This window comes from Phasianus colchicus, chromosome 9 (assembly GCF_987193195.1).
Source record: "Phasianus colchicus chromosome 9, bPhaCol1.hap1.1, whole genome shotgun sequence".
Lineage (NCBI taxonomy): Eukaryota > Metazoa > Chordata > Aves > Galliformes > Phasianidae > Phasianus > Phasianus colchicus.
Genome location: NC_143444.1, coordinates 8,755,854 through 8,778,013, shown reverse-complemented (window position 1 = coordinate 8,778,013; position 22,160 = coordinate 8,755,854). Strand labels below are relative to the sequence as shown.

The window sequence follows — 22,160 nt, the reverse complement described above, 5'->3', positions numbered from 1 at the left end:
CAAATCCAGAAAGACTTTTCATAACATCTTATTCTAATTTTAAGCACACTAGAAAAGAAGTTAGAAGCAAAAAGCCTCACGTACAAATTTGTCACTTGAATCTGCTTTCAACTCTACTTTCTTTTTTAGAATAGCTCTATTTTGGGCACACTGAAGAATGTGGTCCTGGTAAGTTTTGAAACTAAAAAAAGTACAATGGAAAAAAAAACACAAAGCTTTCTTGCCATATGCTGAATGGATATTAAGAAGCAGATTTCCTAAATTCAGTGTTTCTAATTTTGAAAGAGCATTCCTGATATCTCAATAAGATCTGCACTCGATACCCCAGATAACATGGCATCAGAAGCATCAGCTAGAAAGAAAGGATTTCATTTCAAGGCAGTTCCTCACAAGTGTAACACCTAAGCATTATCTGCAACTAGACAGTAAGTTTTGAACGTTTATAGGCTATCCTGAAAAACTGTCACCATCATCATTTAGAATCCAGATTCTGTGCAATAGAAACCTAAGAAAGCTTTCCTCATGCCTTATCCATAGCATATTATGTAAAAGGATCATATTATTTTACAAATTAATACTGTTGTGCAAAACCACATCATCAGTAATTACACAAAAAGAAGGTTGAACACAAATGATGAATAGTATTGCAACTAAACGTACTGACTTCACCTCGACACGTTAATGAACACCACACATTCACTAGAAACCTCTTATTGTTGCCCTCATACTTACAACTTTCTAGTGCGCAAAGCATCATTCTGGGACTATAGTTTGCAGGAGCAATTTCTACTAAAAAAAGCAATATAGTGGGATAAATGGCCAAAACAAAGAACTCCTTACAGCTTCAGCACCAGGCAGCTTGATATGACACGAAAATAAGCCACAAAACCTCCCTAATAACACTTAAGTAGCAAAACGCTCTGTCAAATCAAAGCACCTAATAGAATAGCCTCTGAGGTCAGGATTTTTTTTTTTAAAAAGATATTTTGCAGCAGCATTCATTGTCAAGTAGATCATTGTTAAGCAGGCTGAAAATTACTGTAAGGATTTTGGAGACTTTTGAGCTTCTATTTAATGTACTTCAGACAAACTACATAGGTCTGTCATCTACTAGAACAGCAGCTCTGCAGATCTTCAGAGAGTTTTGGATAGATCTCATTACAACCCACTCTCGAACAACATCTAGATCAAATTTTATGTACTTTGAAAGTCAGGTGAATAATTCCATCCTCACTTCTCTTCCACACATCTAGATTTCGGGCTCCCTGATTTTCAGTCAAGCCTGAAGAGTGCTCAACATAAAGGTCACAAAGGTTAGTGTCCAAGTACAAAAGAAAAGCCCTTAAATACCATCTCTTCTGCACTCACCATCTCTGAGGAAGAACTGCAGCACAGATCAATGTCCTAAGCACTGGGCATGCTGGAGAGAGTACTGCAAATGACCCTCAAATGGAAAAATCAAGGAGTTGTTCTCCTCAGAACCAAAGCATTCTGTAAGATAAAACTGAAACCAAGCAGGCTTTGCTTCAAATTACTTGCCTTCAAAGCCTATTAATGTTTGGGGAAAAAAAAAAACCACAACCAAAACAAGCTATGTGCTGGGTGGAAAACAGTTCATGACAGCAGACAGTCACTTGAGGACATCACCCCATCTTATGCATTTTATAAAAAATGCAGTCTGTAGATGCCAGAAATGCGCATCCACAAATATGCCTGCATCAGTTGAGGCAAAGATCTACATTTTAAAACAGAGTTACTACAACAAGCAATGAAAACCAAAATTAGCCACTTACAAAAAGTGTACGCAATAACAAAGTGTTCTGCAAATCGTATGTTAGTTCAAACTAGAGATCTGTAGAGCAAGCAAAACTTCTGCAGCCTTAAACTGTAGGGCAGCTTGTCGAACAGTCTTGTGAAAAACAGTGTCACCTTGAACATGGCCTAACAACAGCACAACTAGCAACAAGCCACAAGTATGAAGGGAACTTTCATTAGGTTCTCTCAAATATAAGATGGCACTAGGAGAAGTGACTAACACTTTTTAAAATAAAATTTCAGGACACAACAAACTTCTTTCTACTTCTTTTTTTCAGAGCATTCTTAAGAACAAAAGGAAATATGAGTTAAGAGAGCTGGCTGGAGTCAAAAGCCAAAGATAGAAAGGATGGCAGCCATGCAAACATCCAGTCTGTCTCCATTCACAGATCTGAATAAATATTTAAGGGTATTTGCATGAACAGCTCACTTAACAGTCCTCACTGGTAATAAAACTGTCAGAGCCACATCAAATATTTCCATGTATCACATGGCTATTTTGTTTAGCTATAGTAATTAATAATTCTTGGACTCTTTCTGAACTCTTCTCCTTCTGAATTTTACCCAGGGCATGGAGAGTTCATGGTCCTGCCCCCTCACGGGCAGAACGGTGCCAGTACAGCTGCTTAAGATATCTGGGGAAAGAAAGGAAAAGGGACAGTTTTCATTTTGTTTAGTTTGAGGATAATTTTGTTCAAAGTATCACGTGAAGCTGTTCATTAATTTAACAAACACTATCTAAATATTACTTAAAGCATTGGGTTTCAGTACTTTCAATAATTACGTCACTTTTCTTCCATGTTTTACCCCAGTTAGTATAAGATGCTGTTCACAAGCACAACACTTTTACCTTCTAAAAGGAGGGAGATAATGTGAAGAGGTGCTCAAAAACTAACACAACCATTCTCATAACCAAAATCCTGAAATAAAGCATCTCACTTAAATTTACTCAGCTCTTAGCTATTCTACATGCAGAAGATTTAATACTTCTGCCTGCTTTAGCTTTATAACTGCACAGGTACTCTTCAGGCTGTAGATTCTTCCATAATTGAGATGCAAAGCTACCTCTATCACAAGAAGAGTTTCAAATCTAAAAGTGTACTAAGTGTTACCAGTGAAGAACTTAAGTAGTATAAAACTGTCCTCGGAAGCCATAAAACAACGCACGTTACAGATTATCAAAGAACAAAAAGCCATGCTTTTGAGATATGCTCAACCAGTAAAGGTTGCTACAGTACCAAAGCATAGCTCAAAAATGACTACCTAACTCTTCCACTGTCATCCTTGTGAAGAGATGGCCACACACCAAAGCAATGCAAGTATGCAAGTTCTCTTGAAACTAGAAATAAGGCTCTCTCCTAAGATACGGAGAAAATCCTTATGGTTGCAGTAACATTCAAGACTTGAAATCACCTCCACTTAGGAAGCATAAAGACAGTTAAGTAGTGATTTCATAACAAACAAACAAAACCAACCATCCTTTCTAAGAAAAGAAAAAAGCTGGAGGAGCAAAGCACTGGTATCACCTCTCTCACTGGAAAAGGCTGACAACTGAAATTAAATTTCGGCTTAAATTTCACATGAAAGCCATGATCTCCCAAATACCTTTAGGCATCTAATTCCCATTGACCATAATAGGAAGTGAATTCTTACACGAACAGAGTTAAGCCTTCAGATCTCACCCTATGAATCAAACTAGCTCAGACCGTCTAGTAACTTCTTAGTGCTTCTCTCTTACCATTCCGAAACACACCAGCAGACAGCAACTTATACTTTGTAGCTCCTAAGGAAAAAGCAGGCTGGTGTTTGTTCTCTGCCAAATGGCAGTGCTACCTACCACCACATGGAGGTAGGCAGCAGCAAGTCCCCACAGAACAGGACTCCTAAGAGAGCAATTGATGCTCCCAAGCAACAGGCAGCCAAGGGAGCCTAGAGCACAAAGCCCCGCTCACCAGCAGCAGAGGTATGGGTGGTTTAAAACCACCAAGGAAACATCTTTTCAGACTAACACTCCCCTGTCTCTCCACTGAAGTTTTCACTCTTTCTAGTCTGTGTGCTGATCTATTTAAATTCTCGATATAGGAAAAAAAATAATTTCTATTTTAAAGACACATCCACATTTTTTTTTCTTAAAGTGAGGTCAACTACTATATCAACAATATCACATTAATAAATATCCCTAAATAAATGTCACATCCTCAATCCAAATAGAGGATAAACTTAGAACTCCAAAGATTTCACTCTTGATTGTCTCGTCCAAAACTATTTCCAGAACTTCAAAACAGTAGCAAAGATAATTCTTACACTTACCTGAAATTAAATAACAAAAGCTATAAAAGCAGGACCTACATTTTTCCAAAAATTTTACTCTTAAACTTCCAACCACACCTTCCTGTTCCACCTCTCAGGCAGTATCATCAACACAACTCAAGAAAAATTACAACCATTAATAAGCATTGCATTAATACAAGTTCTCCTACAAGTACCACGTTTTCAAATTACCAAAGTACATTTAAGCAGCTTCTTTGCCAGAAGGTTATTTCAAGAGATTCCAGTGAAGACTGACAGCGCGTGCCACACATAAGCCAGAACTAGCACAGCATGCAGCTCAGGCACTAACACTACTAAGCTATTCTTGCCTCTTTCTCATAAACCTCAAACATAAATTAGAATAAACTAAATGCTCTGCAGGATTACCAAATACATTCCAACGAAGAACGTATGTTTCTGTAAATCTAAGATCCAAAATCTCTTCAGTGTTCAATTTTAAGGCAAGCTACAGCGCTCCTAATTAGCCAGACTAACCTTCACAAATCTTTATTTCTCTGCCACTAAGTATTAAAGCACGTTTTTTGTGAGACAGATTTTTGCTTCCCCAGTTTCACGCAGTTTGCTAAGAAACTTTTCCAAATTGTACATTTTTAATTGCAGCAGGACTTCTGAAGTGCTGGAAGGGAGCCAGGACCAGGAAAAAAAAATGTAAGAACAGCTTCTATACAATTAAGGAGAACATCATAATGAGATGCATTCTCATTACTTCTGGGAACAGAACAATGCGAGCGCTTTCACCCAACTAGCTTTTCAACTCACAGATGCCAAATAAGATTTTTATTTTTAAGATTTTCAAGAGTTTATTCAAGAAATTTCCATTATTTAAGAAGAATGAGAATACTTCAAAGCCCTTGAACTAATTTGCTGACTATATGAGAAAAAGATAAGTGAATAAAATAAGGCAAATTCTTGCAGAAACAATCCATATACCTGCCATTAAAAGAACAGCACTCAAATAGTAGTTTAGTAGGCAGCAAGTTTCACTGATTAAAGAGAACGAACACAACCTGTCTCACCTATCAGTTATTTTTAATCGAAAAAGAAAGTTAAACTGTACACTAGGCTTCTCACAAACTAATCCAGGTCAGTTTATTCTGACCACAGCTGCTTTCTGTAAAAGCATCTGTTAATGTTTAAGATCACAAACGGTCTGTTAAATTACAACAGCACTTAACATGCTGTCACAAGTACCACTTTGTTTCTTGCTCAACTACACCACAGCATCTAGCAGAAGCCTGGGAAGGCAGAACTCCTGGCATGCCCACTGTCCCCAGGCATAGCAAAGGCAACATGGGGAGTCTCCTTGTCAGTGGCACCCCAAGTAGCACTGTTCTGCTTGCTGAGAACAGCATGCCTGATAACAGAGGAGCAAAGGGGAAGCCCACATCTGACCTGCTAGAGAAGCAAGGCTACTGATGACAGCCAGCCATCCCTGTGACTACTTCAATGAGTGCTGAAAGCACTCAGACGGTCAGCACCACTCTGCTTAAATTTCAAGGTATGGAAAACCATAAAGATTAAGCAAAACTGGTGATATTGATGGGTTTGAGGATCCATTTGCAAGAATAATTAAAAAATCTGCTTGCACCCTACAGTAAAAAGGTATGAACAAGAAGTCTACACGTTACTGGATTCCTTCACATTTCTAAACATACACAGGAAGCAAGGCATGGTTTTGTTCCAGCTGCGCTTCAGCAGCTCTGACTCCAGATGCAGACTTAACAGCATGCAGGATGTGTTCCTGTGCAGAAGCCTGGCTGGGATAAGTTACCTGAAACAAGAGCTGGGCTGCACAAGGGTCAGCTCCTTAAGTCAGCCACACAGTCAGGTGAAAAATATCTCATTCTAGGAAGCTGGTGAAAGATAATCAATAGGTACGTGACAACAGACCAGATTCTCAACCCAAATGAGTGGAAGTAGAAGCCCTTTAAAGTCACCCATCTCTCTACTACTTCATTTTTCCCCTCTGATCTAATACTCTTACTGCAAGCACCCTTGTGCTTTCTTACAGACTCTGAAACAACGCAATGGTGTTAAACTGGTAGCACTTTTGCCTCTCCAGTATGCCTCAACTACTGCCTAGGCTCAAATAAGAAAGTCTTTGTGGTGATTTCTAAAAGCCAAATGAGACCTCCTACCCATATGCCAAACGAGACATATTTCCTACCCTTCCTACTCACCCCACATTGAACAGACAGCAGAATAGGGCAGGATAGATAAAAAGACAAAAGTAAAGCCAGGTTGTTCCTTGCTGTGGATAATCCAGACTAAAAAATTTGTCAGTTTTTAAGCAAAACATTTTTTCAGTGTCTCCATTCAGAGATCAATTTTAAGTAACAGATCATTACATTTAAAGCTCCTTACTTCAGAAATGAGTAAGATGTTGCTTTGAAACAGTGTTCAGGCAAGGTATTCTGGTCATGAATTCTTGCAGAACATTTTATAAATGCATAAGAACTACAGTGGGGCTAAATCTTGACCATTTTTATTTCTCTTTAGAATACATGTGCCAAAATGAATTTTTCTTCTGTAGCTACTATTCCAACATCTTTCCCTTCACATTCTCAAGGTACCTTTGTTACTGAAGATGGCAACCTTAAGATGGAAGGAAATTCATTAACAGTAGGAACATAAAATTTTATACAAAGCTCTGTATATCCTTAACATGGTGAAACACAGTTCACTGACAGTTATTTTAGTCAGTAAACCTGTCTTAAGCTTCTTTCACAACCCTTAAAAATTCCCACCTTCTTTAATACTCCAGATGTGTGTTGCCTGTAACTCCCACCATACTTCTAAATTGATTTATATAGCTAAAACCACAATCTCTCCTCTGTATTAGGAGATGTTATATCTTACTCGTCTTTAAGACAATGTAAGACAAGTTCCCACTGTGACAGCTAGAGTCAGGGATGCCACATGCCCACAGATTATCATCACCATCATCAACAAAGAAAACTTTACTCCTGTGCATAAAAAGGTAGTTTGCTCTTTCACAAGCCTTGGTCTGGTCCAGTTCATTACTGTCAGCCTCTTATGCCCTTCATCTCTGCTTATGTGGTTGTTGCTGATGGCATCCTGTATCCAAAGCAATGCTCGTTATGTAAGAGAAGCAACTGTGAAAATCACACCAATGACTGGACAATGCTGCTTAATTAAGGGTCAGCTTCAGCCCTCTGCTTTAGACCACATTCATTATTTAAAAATAAAAACAATGAGCTAAATTAGAAAAGCCTCATTGGCATACCTAATTTATGTATAGGACTTTCATCATTAGAAAATTAATCTAAGTATGAAAGTTAGCTTTCATCTGTCAAATTACACCAGATTAAGCCAAATATTTTCAGTTTCTCTTGGTTCTTTGTTTACCAAAAACAACTAACACAATCCCTTGATGCTCTGCTTTCAAAAGGAGGTAAAGAGTCAAGAAGTCTCAATACACTATCAAAACCACAATTAAAATCTATTATGAATCCAAAGCTAAGTGCATACTACAAAGTTCTGTCCCTGCAGCTAGCTTGATATGTGGCATAAAAAACATTTTCTAATCAAGGTGAATCCAGTAAATTAATCATGTAGCCATACCATGAGAAAAAGGCAAGTTTCTCTTAATAGAATGCATTTTTCCTGCAGAGTATTTATTCTTATTTGCAAAAGAAAATTTGTTACTGCTCCACCTCATCAGAATATTTTTGATGTATTCACAAATACACATTTAGATACACTTGCAAAGGAAGCACAGCTGTTTTTAGAAGTATTATAAAACAAGACCTGTAAACACAGAAATTTAGTTTTGGCCAAATGGAAGAGTCAGCGCACTGATCCGAAGACAGCAAGGTCTCCCAGTGGAATAGATGGTTACTTTGAAAAGGAAGAAACACCCAAGTCCTGTAACTTATCAAGTGTTAAGCTGGGAGAAATACCACTGGCTTCTGAAACAAAGTTATTCTTCTGGAAAGATGAAGACAGTCCTGCAGTTATACCTAGGCTGAAGATTCAAAGCAGTTAAATAAAGTGAAAAAAGAAAGACAGCTTACAAATGTTTCATTTGCAAATAATAAGCCATATGTATGCACATACCGTTTAAATGCACATCTATAATTTTAAAAGCTTACAAACTAAAAATCTGGAAATATGAAGATCACATACTTACAGAAACATTAATACTAAAAATAAACTGAAATCGCTTGTGTGATTGAATGAGGACAGCATGAAACTGTTTTCTTCTTAAGCAGAGAAGTTTGATGTGCCAACAGAAGCAAGCACAGTGGCAAAAATGGGCAACCTAGCCACAGCAGTTTTACTATGAAAATCCATTTGGTACCTCAGAGCATGCTGAGCTACAACTTACATCCTAGCTACCTAAACATGAAGTAGATCTGCCCTGTCAGTGAGAAGTCAGTTGTACTCTCAATTAAAGAGATATTTAAGATCATCTTTTCTCAGTTACCCAATACCAGGTGATCCAATACTTTCACAGCAGATGTACCCAAATGTAAAATGCAGTAATTTCTGCCTCTGGCATTGCAAATCTCTGAAAACACAGCTCAAGTTATCTTCAAAAACACATCAGTTAAAACTGACCACTATCATACTTGAGATAGAAGATACGCAATGCAATTCTGCACTCTAATTTAATCATTAATCAAGATGTTATCAGATACAGGAAAACAATATGATGACACAAAGCTTCTCCCTCTAATACGCTGCAATCTGTAATAGACTAGTTCATTACTGTTTAGTTAGAATGTTATGTAATGGCTGAGGTATTTGGAATAAAAACAGTCTATTTCTGTTAGCCTGTTCTTCATAGACATAAAAGCTGTCTTCATCTGATTTTTATTAGGACTTCATCTTCCTCTGCTCTTTATGCATTTATTTATTTATTTTTAAGTCCACCCCATTTGCATTTCACAAACACGTGCACACTGTATTATCTCCCTCACCTCCTCACACCAATCTCAGCTTTTCTTTTTACACCTGCTTTCACCCATGGAAAGTTTCCACAAGGTTTTGTGAAACCCAGTCCTGAAAAAAAAAAGAAGGCCCACCAACAACCCACAAACGAGGGCATGAAACTGAGTGAAGAAAAAATTCAGTACTGAAGACGAACAACTGGTTCTACCAGTAAAATACCACTTGTGGTCCCGTCATTACAGGCCCAGCATCCATCCCCAACTAGTGGAAAGGTGCTGCATTTCCAGGGCGGAGGTTTTCTTCCCCCTTCAAATCCTCCATTACTATAATTGGCCTCTGTCCCATTCTTCCTTCAGTGACTACAGGAACATCTGTCTTCCTCACTCCCACCTCCAATGAATCATAGAACGGCCTGGGTTGAAAAGGACCACAATGATCATCTACTTTCAATCCCCTGCTATATGAAGGGTTGCCAACCAGCAGACCAGGCTGCCCAGAGCCACATCCAGCCTGGCCTTGAATGCCTCCAGGGATGAAGCATCCACAACCTGCTTGGGCAACCTGTTCCAAGTACATCACCACAATCTGTCTGAAAAACTTCCTCCTAATATCTAACCTAAACCTCCCCTGTCTCAGTTTAAAACCATTCCCCCTTGCCCTATCACTATCCAAAATGCACTATACAAGGGTTTGTACCTCTGCAAGAGCACACTATGCATGGGTTTAATCCTCCTGCGAGAGCTACCTTTTCCTTTCTGTTTCCACATCTAAGCCTCTTATCCACATCAGCCTTATATGGTATTTAGATTGTTCTCCACCCTCTCTCCACTTTCACATCACTCCCACAGCTGACTAGGGAAATACTCCAGACTAAGGGGCTTGCACTTTGTGTAACCCCACCAACATATCCACTGCTTTGCCTTACATTCTTTCATTTTATTAATCTAAGAAATCCATTCAGACAGAACAAAACCTGAATAAGAGCTCTCTCATCTTTTGATGAAAGTACCATCTCTTCCCTGTTCTTTGTGGGTCGTTTAACCTTCCTAAAGAAAGTGCATTCCATAAATCTGTACCATCAAACAAGTACTGCAACAAGGAAATTACAGCTGTAAACAGATGCAACTATTTGTAAAGGTTTTCCTACAAAAAGCTAGGGCTCCAGTTACTAAGTCTAAACAAAAGTAAAGAAACTACAGGTTGATATTAATAAAATATCTGCAGAAGACTAGCCAAGATGACTGTATATTGATTTACACACATTTTACAAGCTATTACTTACCAAAGCAACACCTAATGTACAAAATACATATACAGTAGGGTGGTGCTTCAGGTGACAGGAACCAGTCCTGGTGGCCATACACAAGCACTGGCCTATGCCACTTCCCAATTCAGCTCACATGGCCACTTTTAATTAATACACCTGCATCACAGCAGCCATAACCTTACACACTGAGCCCAATACTGAGTGACAAAACGCCTCTTCATTGAACTCTAAGTCCAAAGAGCTCTCAAAACTTAAAGGTTCCTTAGTCCCAGGAAAGACCCTGGGGAAGGGTCCCAATATTAATAACGAAGAAAAGTTCTCTGTGTTTTATGATTCAAAGGAATTTGAGAACCATTCATCTCCTGGCACTCAGTATTATAAGGCTATCCTTTCGTTTTTTCCTGATGGACAGATGAGATCACGTCCCATTTCCTCCCCCATTAAAATGCAGTTTCTTGTCCAAGCACAGCTCTTAAAGCTAGACAATGGGTAGGCCTGATATCCCACACCACAAGAAACAAATCGATTAAAAAAAAAAAAAACAACCACTCCTTCTGCTTGAAATAATGCTTATTTCTACTAGTACACCCAGCTGACTCCAGTAACCAAAAAATGATAAGGAAAATCAGCCCTTTTCCAATGAGAAAGGGTTCAAGACCTTTCACAAAGGGACATGCTTACAAAATGCATGCCCAAGACACAAAAGGAAAAGAAACCACACAGCATTCCCTACAACTCCCAGCACCAGGCTCTCATGCATGCTCTGATTCCCCCACAAAGATGGCCTGAGCTGGAAACTAGCCCCAAAATTTCAATCTGTATCCGTGTGTGATGGCTCCCATTGCGCTCATTGAAGACCACCTACTTGAATTTTAGCCATGTCATCTAAACACGCTCACACCATGATTTAATCGCTAAACTCCCCCCCCCAGCCCTCTCCACCCCACTCCTACAAACCTCATCCCTGAAAGCAGAAGCCACAATACCTTTCCCAAAGGTGCTTCGCTCACATCTAAGAGAAATAACCCAGCAGCAGCAGCCTTTTACTGTGCACCTCCAGAACTGTGGATGAATATTTCAGAGTTAGGAAACCAAGCCGCAGCGCCCAGCGTGCCGCAGGAAAAAAGCCTCCCCCCGGGGGATCTCGGGAGGAAGAATCAGTGCCACAAAGAGAGCACGAACGCTGGGGATCCCCCGAGAAAGGCACGGAGACGTTCAGAGAGAAAGGGAGGAAACAGAACCGAAGGTAGAAATGGAAAAAGGGACGGGAAATGGGGAAAAAAGATGAGAAACGGGGAGCCGTGGATCGGGAAGCGGCCCCCGCAGCCCGGCCGTGGGGCGAGGCCCGGCGCTGCGCCCGCTGCGGGGCGCGGCCGGCCGCAGACGGCGATGCGCTGCGTTGCGGCCCAGCGGCCCGGCCCGCTGCAGGCCCAGCGCCGCGCCGCCTCCCTCCCTCCTTCCTTCCCGCTCTCTCTCTCTCCCTCCCTCCGCCCGGCCGCGGCCCCGCGCGGACCCCGCTCCTCGCCAGGCCGCGGGCCGCTCAGCACCGCCGCCAGGCCGGCCGGAAGCCGCCCCCGCCCGAGGCCATGCGGCGCAGGCCGCTCTGCCGCTCCTCCCGGCGCCGGTTCCTCACCACCGGCCGGCGAAAAGCCGCTGGAGAAAGGAAGCGGCTGCTCTCACCTGGCGCGCAGCGCGGCGGGCCGGCGTTCCGGCCTCCCCCACTCCGCGCTCCCCGGGGCTCCCGGATTCGGCGAGGCCGCTGCCGCTCCCGGCGCCGCGACGCCGCGCCTCAGCCGCTTCCACACAGGGGCCAAGATGGCGGGCGGCCAAGCCGGCGCCAACGACGTCTGACCTCACCGCGCTGCGCGCGCGCGCGCCACCCCTCGCGCCGCCGCCCACGTGACCTCACGCCGTGCCGCAGTCCGGGAGGCGCGCGGAGCCCGCGAGCGCCCCCGAGCGGTCGGAAGTGTCGGCTCCCCCCCAGCGGGAGGCGCGGCGTGCGCGCCCTCTGCTCTCCCGCACCCTTGTCTGTGTGCGGGGTGGGCTGGCGGCGTGCCGTGGCGCAAAGCCGTGAGGCCGCCTCGCCCTTCCCCAATCCCCATCGCCATTTAGTCAACACGTTAGTAAAAACATGGAACCCCACCGTGCGTAGCACCGTTAGAAGCTCGCTGAGGTTTATTTCCGGCTAGCCCCTCCCAGAAGTTTCCATACGGACACAACTGCCGTTCCCCAGTCCGCAGTGCTGAGGAGGCCCGTGCCCTTCAGCCTCATCCCAGAGCTCCCCGCAGTCCTGTCCTGCTGCATTTCAACCACAGACAGGGACAGGGGGGTGAGGTCCCACGCACACTGGACCCACAAACACCGCCCCGTTGGCAGCATCCTCATAGGGCTCTTCTAGAACATAAGTCCTACACGGGGAGCCCACCTCAGCTTGGGATATTTGGAGAGGAGGAACCCTACTGCCAGTGCTGTGGGCAGGGCGAGGAGGCCCAGCCAGTGCCAGGAGCGTGAGGAAGCGCTGTCCTCCAACACCCGAGTTCTCAAAGGTTTCAAGACCCGCTGCCACTGCGTCAAGATGGCAGCCCTGGCCCCGCTCCACTGCCCCCGTCCCATCAGGCGGTACTGGTAGGATGTGCAGGGCCCGAAGAAGACAGCCAGGGCCAGCCAGGGGTCGGTCAGGAGCAGCCGCAGCACGCTGGGCTTCACACCGGCACACGAAGCAATCTCGCTGGTGTAACTAACGAAATTCAACCTCAAGTTCTGCTTCTCAGACACATCCCTTCCATGGAGCATAGAATCAATACAGAAAATCAAACAGAATGTTATGTTCCCATTTTGGTTCGCAGCTCTGGGCTCGCAAGAGCCACCACGTCGCAATAACCACATGTTGGCTGAGCTCCTTCGGGCTGCTGTAGGGTGACATGAAGGGACCTAAAGGCACCCAAAGAACCTTTGTGCGGGGTTATCAGCAGCTGCCCTAGCGCTGATAGTGCAAGGAAGAGGCTCTGTCTCATAACCTGCTTGTGGTCTCTGAAACACAACCCACAGAGTGGCCTGAGCTAGGAAACTGCCCCTGAACATGGCTCCAGAGGGCTTTAGGGATGGGATGTAGCCTTCAGCCCACGCTGCCCATTTCCTAGACTGGGGAGGGAGAAGCCACGAGATGGCACCCTCTGTCTGGAGGAAAACAAAGCTCCATGCCGAGGTGCTGTGAGAGAGGGTGGGTTGTAGAGGACACACAGGGGGACCTGCAGGTTATGGGTGCTGTGCTGTTTCCTCCCCACATTGCTGAGGGTTTGTTTCATTCCAGAGCTCAGCATGGATTAGCAGAAAGGGTTTGGCAAGAGAGAGGATCAGCTTTTCTCAGCTTGATTTGCTTATGAAAAGCAAAGGCATATCACACTATAGCCCAAGTACAGGAGCATCACACACCTTTTGACTGGCAGCTGTTTTTTCGAGACTTCAGCCATCATCTTGCTGCTGGGAGGGAGTTTGCATGCACCTGAGAAGAGTAAAGAGACCAGAGATCATGCAGAACACTATGAGCAGAGCAGTTAGTAATCCTTCAACCCATTCCGTGCTCCCAGCACCTTCACCAAAAACACTGAGCGTGGTGATGCCCAGCACGGTGCCAGGAGCAGCAAGTTGACCTGTCCTCCCTCCCCAGCACCTCCTCTATCCCTGCAGTCCCTCTCCCACCTGCAAAGACTCCTGTCACCCAGCGAGCCTGGATTTCTGCTCCCACCATCACAGCGCCAGTCAGCTGGATCAAACCAATGACAGCCAGGGTTGGCCTTTCCAGCTGGGGTGGGAAGACGCATTTATAGAGGGTACGATTATTTTTGAGTGGGTTGCAAATCGACTCTTCAAGGAAGGAAAATGAAAATTTGTAGCCTGTGGCAAAGATCACCACATCGATGTTCTCTTCAGTGGTTCCGTCTTCAAAAATGGCGGAAGTTTCAGTGAACTCCTTCACATTCGATTTCAGCACAATGGTTCCAGAGAGCATGCAAAATGGCAGATCTTCATTGATAATGAAATTAAAATTGGAACTTTCACATGGAAAAAAAAGAAGGAGAGAAACGTTAGCATCTAAGGGAGACGCAATATATCTTTTGTGGCCTTTCCTAAGAAAGCTTGGGAGGGATGTGAGGGGTGTGTGCCTCAGGTTTGGATCTCTGCCCCCTGTGGCTTGATTAGCCATTGCAAACCACCCTGATGTGGGGTTGAGTTGTTGCCAGGACATGGACATCACTGAGTCCCCAGAACCCAACATGGCTGCAAACAGGCCCAAGAGTGTGAAGCTATACTAAATGCATTATCAATGAAAAAAAAAATCCTCTCTGATGGTTTGCTATTCTGCAAATACCCTTTGAAATGAAAGATGATTTCATACTATTAAAAAATAAATTCTAATAACAACAACAAAAAAAAAACACACCACAGAACAAACACCTTTTAGCAGAAGCCAAGCCGTAGATCTCGTGGTTAAACCATGAATTTATCTTCCAAATCTTGATCCTTTTCATGATGGCTGATGGGAGAAGCCATTCGAGAAAGTGATTAAAGCGTGTGGTGCTGAGCATGTCCCAGGGGAAGCCATGGTTTGCCACCCGGCTGAACACCCACGTGCTGCTCCTGGCACTGAGAAACACCTGGCAGAGAAGGCAGGCCTGAGGACTTCATGCCCAGAAACCTGACTTCCATTTTTGCCTGACGTGGCAAATCCCAACTCCTGTGCTTGTGAGCAAGGTCCCAGCGAAGGCAGCCGGTGTCCAGATGAACCAACCAGTTCATGGTGGCTTTTGCAAAGTTCCCAGATAGTCCAAATTCTCCAGAAATTGTGAATCTCATTCAATTGGCCTCAATTTAAAGCTTGTTTGTTGAGAAACCCAGTGGGCAAGTGAGAGGAAACCCTTGGGGAGCAAAATTGTGAGTTTCTGTGGGTACTGAGAGGTGAAGATAGAGCTGTAATTGCAAGATGAACAGAGAGAAGAAATCAAAGGTGTGCAGCGTGGCTACTAACAGCAGTGCAGCAGCCTTGTATTTCTGTTCAAGAAGGTGCTTTAGCATCTTCTGTGTGCTTGTAGACATTTATAGGGAGGAAAGTGGGGACAGGAGGAGCTTGGCTGTGTGTCAGTAAAGTGGAAAAGCAGTGATGAAGCCTCGCTCAGAGAGTGAGTGGTTGAAGGGAAGGCAAGTGTTGAATGCCAGGAAAGGGTTGAGCAAGAACCATGCAGAGGAAAAGGAAATGTGTCCCTGTGGTGGGTCTTGCTAACCTTGGCTTTGAGAGAAACCCTGGTTTTAACCTCCCTCCTGCTTCTCCTATTTCCCACCCACCATGATGCTGTACCTTTGCAGCCACATGACTCATATCCACAGCAATATCACAGGCGGTGTTCCCAATGCCAACCACGAGGACCCGCTTTCCCTGGAAAGCAGCTGCATCTTTGTATTCCAGGCTGTGGAAGTACTGACCTCTGAAGCGGGTCTCAATACCTGTGCAGAGGGTGAGGAACACACCACACTTTCGCACCGACTTGATGCCAAGCCCTGGTCATGCTGCTTTGCAACCAAGCCCAGTGCTGCAAAGCTCACAGAACTCTCAGCTCCACTAGTAGTTGTGATGTTTTCACCTTCTCCCACTTTTCTGAGTAACCTTGTCATGGTCCTGCTCAGAAAATCCTCATGGAACAGCACTGTTGCATCTTCATGATGTGGTTTATCCATTTCTGGATATGCCCGCATCCATTTTCATGGGGCAAGTGTCACAGGTGCCTTGGCCGGTGAGCTTTGTGGAGCAGAGGGACAACCCCAGCCTACCCCACTGCAGAGGCAGGACTCACCTGGGAAAGAAGCCAAGGGCAAGTGGGGGTTCTGGAAGTTTCCTGCGCAGACCATGACAGCATCAAAGATGTGCGACTCCTGGATGCCCTCTGTCTCAGTGATCACATCCCACTGGCCTGAGGTGGCAAAATCCGGGCGCCTCCTCACACTGATAACTGTTGTCTTGAAAAGCCCAGAAACATTAGCATCAGAGACTGTGCTCACAAAGAGCTGGGGCTGCTGGGCCTTTGGGTACCATTCACATCTGAACTGCAAAAATAAACCTACACCTTCCCCCTGCATGGGGCACAGGATGGGGACCATGAGGCAGTCCATGCTCAAGCAGCCTCACTTAAAAAATGGAACCAAAAAGGCTGCACTGAGGATGCCCGGAGCGTGCAGAGCTCATGGGCTTCACACCCACCCATCTAATGTGTCCCACCCATCTAATGGCAGCTCTTGCAGCCCCTGAGACCCTCCTGCTTTCGGTCCCAGCCCACCTTGAAGCGGATGTGCCTCAGGAGCTGGAAGTGCTGAGCATACATGCGGAAATACTCCAAGAAGAGGCTGTGAGGGAGGAAACAGGGGAAATCCTCCGGGAAGGGGAAGTCGCTGAAGCAGGACATCTCCTTGGAGGTGTTGCTGATGATGGAGCGGTACACACAGACCCTCCCGCAGTCTGTGTTGTCCTGTGAGAAGCGAGCAGGGCTGTTGTGGGAGCACAGGGGAAGAAGAAAACCAGGCAGAGCTCACTCACTGCAAAGCGCCACAGCCCCCCGATGTCCTCGCTTCTCTCGAAGCAGGTGGGCTCCAGCCCCTCATCCAGGCAGCACTTGGTGGCCACCAGCCCACTGGCCCCGGCCCCGATGACGGCCACTCGGCGCACCATGGTGTTCTGTTGGCAGCAAGGGGATGGAGAGTGACCAACAAGGAAATGAGGAAAGCAGGAATCAGCAAAAACACAGCACTTTTCCTCCCACCCCCATGGCTTGCTTTTGTGCTTTTGTATTTAATTTCCATTAAGTAGGAAAGAAAAAGGCTTTAGGAAAAAAACTGCCACGATGCCTGATGGGGTGGGGGCATGAAGCGGCGATTCAGAAGTTGCGCAGTGTTGTGAAAGTGCTGCTTGCATTACAAAACATGCAAGGCGAGAAACCCAGGCGAGGCAGGGTTCAGGGGAGGAAGTGCAAGCTCAGCTGTGTAAACTGAGCTACACTGAAACCAGCATAATCAGAGAAATGAAAAGAACGAATCTCTGCAGACTCATGCAGTCTCAAGAAAGATTCATTTATAACTTGCTTTCATCCAATTTTACATTGAAGATTAAATTAACTTAGATAGGAGCTGGAGGATAGTGCAGAAATCCAGAGAAAATGACCAGGGAGAAGCAAGGGACTCAAGTACACCCACAGATGCTCTCGTCCAGCTGCAGCTCTGTGCCACAGGAACAGGCACAAAACCCATATAGCAAAGTGAGTGTGCCTTCAAGCCAGTCACCACTCCATCTCCATAAAACCCCCAAACTCACCCGCCCCGATGCCAGTCCCGCTGGCCGGCTGTCTTGACAACACGCAAAATGCAGCCAGAAAGGAATTCAGAGCAAACTTTCACTGTGCCTTTTCTGCTTAGGGCTCATCTGATCTTCTTTTGGAGCTTCTCCAAGCATGGATTTAAGGGCAAAGTGGAATTCTGCCCGGCCCTGCTCACAGGACTGCTGCACCACTGACCTTTGTACTCATGCTCACTCCACTGCCAGTGCTTGAATGCGTGCACAGCAAAGACATGGACCTTAATCCCTAAGGCAGCATGCTTGCAGGGACTTCCACCCGTGATACTGGGGTCATGTCTGTGCCTGAGGACCCCTGCATCCTGTCCCAGGGCAATGGGCCACCAGGCTCCCTGTGCCTGCCTGCTGGCTTGGGGGAGTATGGGCTACTGCGTGCTGTGCAGTAAAATCTCCACAAATGGAGGGCACCCACTATCACTGGAGGAGGTGGCGGGGACTCGTGTCTTGGTTGGCTGCAAGGTCCTGTCTCAGTGAGTGAAGACATCCCCACGTGCCCCACTGCTGGCACCAGTAGGAGATGCAGGCGCCAAGGAAGGTGGAGAAGGACAGGCAGGGTTGGTCAGAAGCAGTATATTGGACTTGGTGCCAATGAAAGGGGCAAGGCACTCCATGTACACCCTACAGTCAATTTTGAGGATTTTGTCAAAGGACAGCTCAAACCTTAATGAGTTGGAGGAATCCAGCATCAGCTGGGTTGGCAGAAGAAATGGAGGTCACACGCTCTACATCTGCATTGCTGTTGTGTCCCAACAGTTGGATCACTCTTAGGAAAGGCACTGGGGGGGCTGCTTGTTTGCCTAAATCCTGCCCACCACAGCTTATGCAGAGTGATCCTGGCTTTGCTACACCTTTTCTCACGTGCAGCAGTCATCCACAAGTTGCACCTGAGCTTCCTCTGCATCCTGGTGTACTTTTTCCAAATGATCTTTTTAAAATAGGATTTTTTTGTTCTTGTTTGGTTGTGGTGTTTTTTTTTTTTTTAAGTTTATTTTTAACTCGTTTTGCCTTTGCTCTCCCCAGAGACATCACGTGCTGTGTGAGAAAGGCAGCAGCACCCTCTAGCTTCCTCTCAAACTCATTTCCACTGTACACTGCAGGAAGGCACAGTGACAGGGAAGTTTGCTTCCAGCTCACCTGCCCAGCAGAATGCACAGCTTCTCCTCCCACCATAATATATAAATATATAAATATATTGTAATATATAATATATACAATATATAAAATAACCACATTGCACGGTTCTATGTTAGATAGTAATTATTCTGATCCATCCTCTATTTTGCTCTTCTACATCTTTCTTCCTTTCGCGTTCCAGGTGAAGCACAGATTAATACAACACACCCAATTTTGCCCCATTCATTTCCCAGTAATTCTCAGCCTTTGATTTGACCTCTTGGCAGCCTCCAAGCTCCACCCTGAGGCCTTCAGACAGCAGTTCACTGTGACTCAGATCTCTGTGCTGAGAGGTGAGATAATTTGTGTGTACAGCTTTTTTTTTTTTTTTTTTTTTTTTTAATTCTGCTGAATTAATTTGCATGTATTACCATTAATTTATCTGCCATTTTGTCTCAGGATCATGGCAAATTCCCCAGCTCCCCAAGCAAGCTTCAGTCTCAACTACCTTGAATCAATACATTCCCACCCTCAACACGCAAAATATCAGTGTCAAACCACAGGTTACATCAGCTAAGCACAAGCAAATAAATAAGAGGCTGGATGCAGGCATTTACAGTTTCCAGCCCCTGCTATAGACGCAGGGAGCAGCACATGTTGCTCTCTATCTTCTCTTTTACTTCCTTCTCCATCACAGAATGCGGAGGCAGCTGACAGAAGCCTGGGAAACAGATGAGAGCATCTTGGGGGATTTAACTTCTAGGGGGAGGGATGCATGGTCTCATTCTGCAATAACAAATGGGGGAAGCCTTTGTCCAGTAGGACAGGGAAGTCTCGTTTCTTGTATTTAGCTCAGCAATGCTAGTTCTGCCAAAGCACACTGAGATGAATTCACCTCCACCTTTTCCTCTCTTCTGGTGTTCACTGGGGACAAACCACCTGTCCTTTAAGAAGCACCAAGTCCTGCCAAGATGGATCCTCCAGAGTTCCTTCAAGACTCATATATACGCACATGAATTTCTGTATTCATCTCTGTGCTCTGAAATATTTGAGAGAGACAAGATGTGCCCAGCCTGAAAGCATTTCAGTACAGGGGAGCTAGTGTAGAAGGCTACAGTATCAATGAGCTCCTCTTCAGGGCAGTTGTGGAAGACAACTGAGTTGTCCTTCAACAATATCTCCAGCACAGAAGCATTATGGTTTGAAAAGACCACTGGGATCACTGAGTCCAACCCCAACCTGCCTCCAGCATGCCCACTGACCATCCCTCAGTGCCACACCTCACAGTTCTTGAATATCTCCAGGGATGGTGACCAACCACTTCCCTTGGCAGCCCATTCCTGTGCCCAAACACCCTTTCTGAAAAGGAGTTTTTCCTAATATCCAACCTGAACCTCCACCGGTACAATTTGAGACCATCATATTTCATCTTCCCCATTGGTGGTGGTACCTCCATGGCACACAGCTGACCTCCACTCTGATGTTCCCTCCCGAATTGCCCATGCCAACCACAAGGACAAGATTCCCCTTAAATCCACTGGGCTGTTTGTACTGCTGGCTAGGAAAGCACCAGCCTTAATTATTTGAGCACCTGTGAATTCTATATGGACAAGTTCTTCAAGAACAATCCAGATGGCAAAAGAGAAGAGCTGCAATTGATGGCCAGTGGAGACTCAGGGAGGCCCAGCCCTCCATCCCACATCCACAGAATTGGTGTTTCCCTCCCAAACTGAGGTCTTTCACATCTCTGCACAGCAGGTAAATCTTTCACTCCCTTTACCTGGACTCTTAATTTACAAACTAGATGAACATTTAAAGCCATTTAATCTTCTCTCTTTTTTTTTCCCCAATAAAGAAATCCACCCCCTTTCTACATGCCAGCCAGGCTGTTCATAAAGCCCAGCAGTTGCCCTGGAAACTCTCTTTATAGTCTGCAGCGCAGGGACAAAACACTGCCAATTTTTCTTGCAATCATGTTTGAACTACCCTTCTTTATTGGCCTTGCAAATATTTGAGTCTAATCTTTGGAGCTCTGCCACTGCCTTTCTTAGAAAAACAGAGTCAAACGTGCACGGCCTGCTCCAAACCCGTGCATCCTGTCTGCTGCCCCCAGGACAGATACCACCAGCTTTGGTACCAATGCAGCTGTAACACTGCAAATTTAGAGAAGCTTTGCTTCTGCCTCCCAAAGCCTTCCTACCGGGGAAGTTCAAGACAGACAGATGGATGGCTGCAGGGTTGCTGCAAGCCCCAGTTTGATCCCAGCATGGTCACCAGCCTGGTGGCACAGTGGCCAAATGGCACCAGCTCCTCCACTCTTGGACATGCTTCTGGCTGCTGGGGGACAGTGGCACTTTGGGGACACAGTGGCACACTGGGGGACAAATAGTCAGCAGCAAGTAGCTGTCAGCAGAAAAGTGGGGTTGGACGAATTTCTATGTAACACTGCATTTCCTATGAACAATTTCAGCTTTCAGTAAGAACTTCAAAACTTTTGGCTTTCTAAGTACTAAATAAAAACTGGACTTTGTCAAGTTAAAGAAAAAAACTACAAGCATAGGCTGTTTATTTATTCACTACTTTTTTTTTTTTTTTTTTTTTTTTTTTCCCTTGCATGTCAGGAGTTAACTTGCATAACAAACATCTCAGCTATGCATGGCATTTAATTCCCTACCCTATAACAGAGAAGCCAGTGATAACACCCAGGACCCCATGCCCCCACTTGCCCCATGGCAAGAACTGCCACCCTCCTCTCCTTTCCCTATAGCAGCTAACCCCAAAAACAATGTGGGGAAGCAAATGTTCAACTCACTGCTCAGAAGGGCTCAAAATACTGAGAACCCATTGATATATCTGGCTATCCCCTTACCTCCCAGCAGCACGCTTACTGCTGTAGGTGGAGCAGCCCCACCTCAATTTATAGGGAACACATGGTCCTACTGAGGGACTGGCTGCACCCATAGTGGTTACATAACCTGGGTTTGCTGTGGCACCTGGGATCTGGCACCAGGCCACCTGGGTGGGGGTGACCTCCATGGATCATGGTCAAAGGGATTGTGGTGGTGGGAAGGGCTGGTGTGATCCTAAGGCATCCTAGGTTCATTTGGGTGATGCTGCCCAGCAAACTTGGAGAAGGCAAAATAACCAGCAGCACAGCAAGGTCCTAAAGGCACAAAAAAGTGGAAATACTTTCCAAAATATCAATGTAAAATGTAGCACCCATCCAGACATCTCCCAGGGGTGAATTATGGAGATAAGGGAGAAAGAATGGCTTGGGATGCAGATACTTAATGTAATTAGGAGTGACTAGAAAAGAAAACATTA

At 45.1% G+C, this 22,160-nt stretch overlaps 2 protein-coding genes and 1 long non-coding RNA gene across 19 annotated transcripts in view; 1 reads left to right on the top strand and 2 right to left on the bottom strand.

Moving 5' to 3' along the window:
* PRRC2C (proline rich coiled-coil 2C) overlaps positions 1–12,160 on the bottom strand; it is a 67,170-nt gene extending 55,010 nt beyond the window's left edge. For 8 of the 17 annotated variants that reach the window (XM_031595678.2, XM_090146080.1, XM_090146079.1 and 5 more), the window contains exon 1: positions 12,011–12,159. The gene's annotated coding sequence lies outside the window, so the exon portion shown is untranslated. Of the gene's footprint in view, positions 1–11,316; positions 11,548–12,010 lie in introns of those variants that run through there. The other 9 variants (XM_090146076.1, XM_090146084.1, XM_090146082.1 and 6 more) reach the window with 3 other exon arrangements.
* On the top strand, positions 11,486–21,292 carry LOC149916807 (uncharacterized). The gene is made up of 3 exons (XR_016469121.1): positions 11,486–11,576; positions 19,039–19,189; positions 19,296–21,292. It is a non-coding gene; the product is annotated as an uncharacterized LOC149916807 (long non-coding RNA).
* LOC116230371 (dimethylaniline monooxygenase [N-oxide-forming] 2-like) lies at positions 12,468–17,888 on the bottom strand. Its single transcript, XM_090146096.1, has 9 exons — positions 17,685–17,888; positions 16,914–17,051; positions 16,657–16,845; positions 16,177–16,339; positions 15,684–15,829; positions 14,786–14,985; positions 14,030–14,382; positions 13,763–13,832; positions 12,468–13,109 (listed from the first exon to the last, which is right to left on the bottom strand). Exons 2-9 carry the CDS (start codon positions 17,043–17,045, stop codon positions 12,725–12,727), a joined length of 1,638 nt encoding a protein of 545 aa, XP_090002222.1. The 5' UTR covers positions 17,046–17,051; positions 17,685–17,888; the 3' UTR covers positions 12,468–12,724.
* Positions 21,293–22,160: the final 868 nt, after the last annotated feature.

Bases quoted from the DNA above. Each gene is read 5' to 3' on its own strand.
- LOC116230371 (XM_090146096.1), bottom strand. From the start codon at position 17,045: ATGGTGCGCCGAGTGGCCGTCATCGGGGCCGGGGCCAGTGGGCTGGTG. The intron at 16,846-16,913 runs GTGAGTGAGCTC...CGCTTCTCACAG, and splicing joins GGGGGCTGTGGCGCTTTGCA to GACAACACAGACTGCGGGAG. The intron at 15,830-16,176 runs GTGAGTCCTGCC...CCCTCTGCACAG, and splicing joins GCCCTTGGCTTCTTTCCCAG to GTATTGAGACCCGCTTCAGA.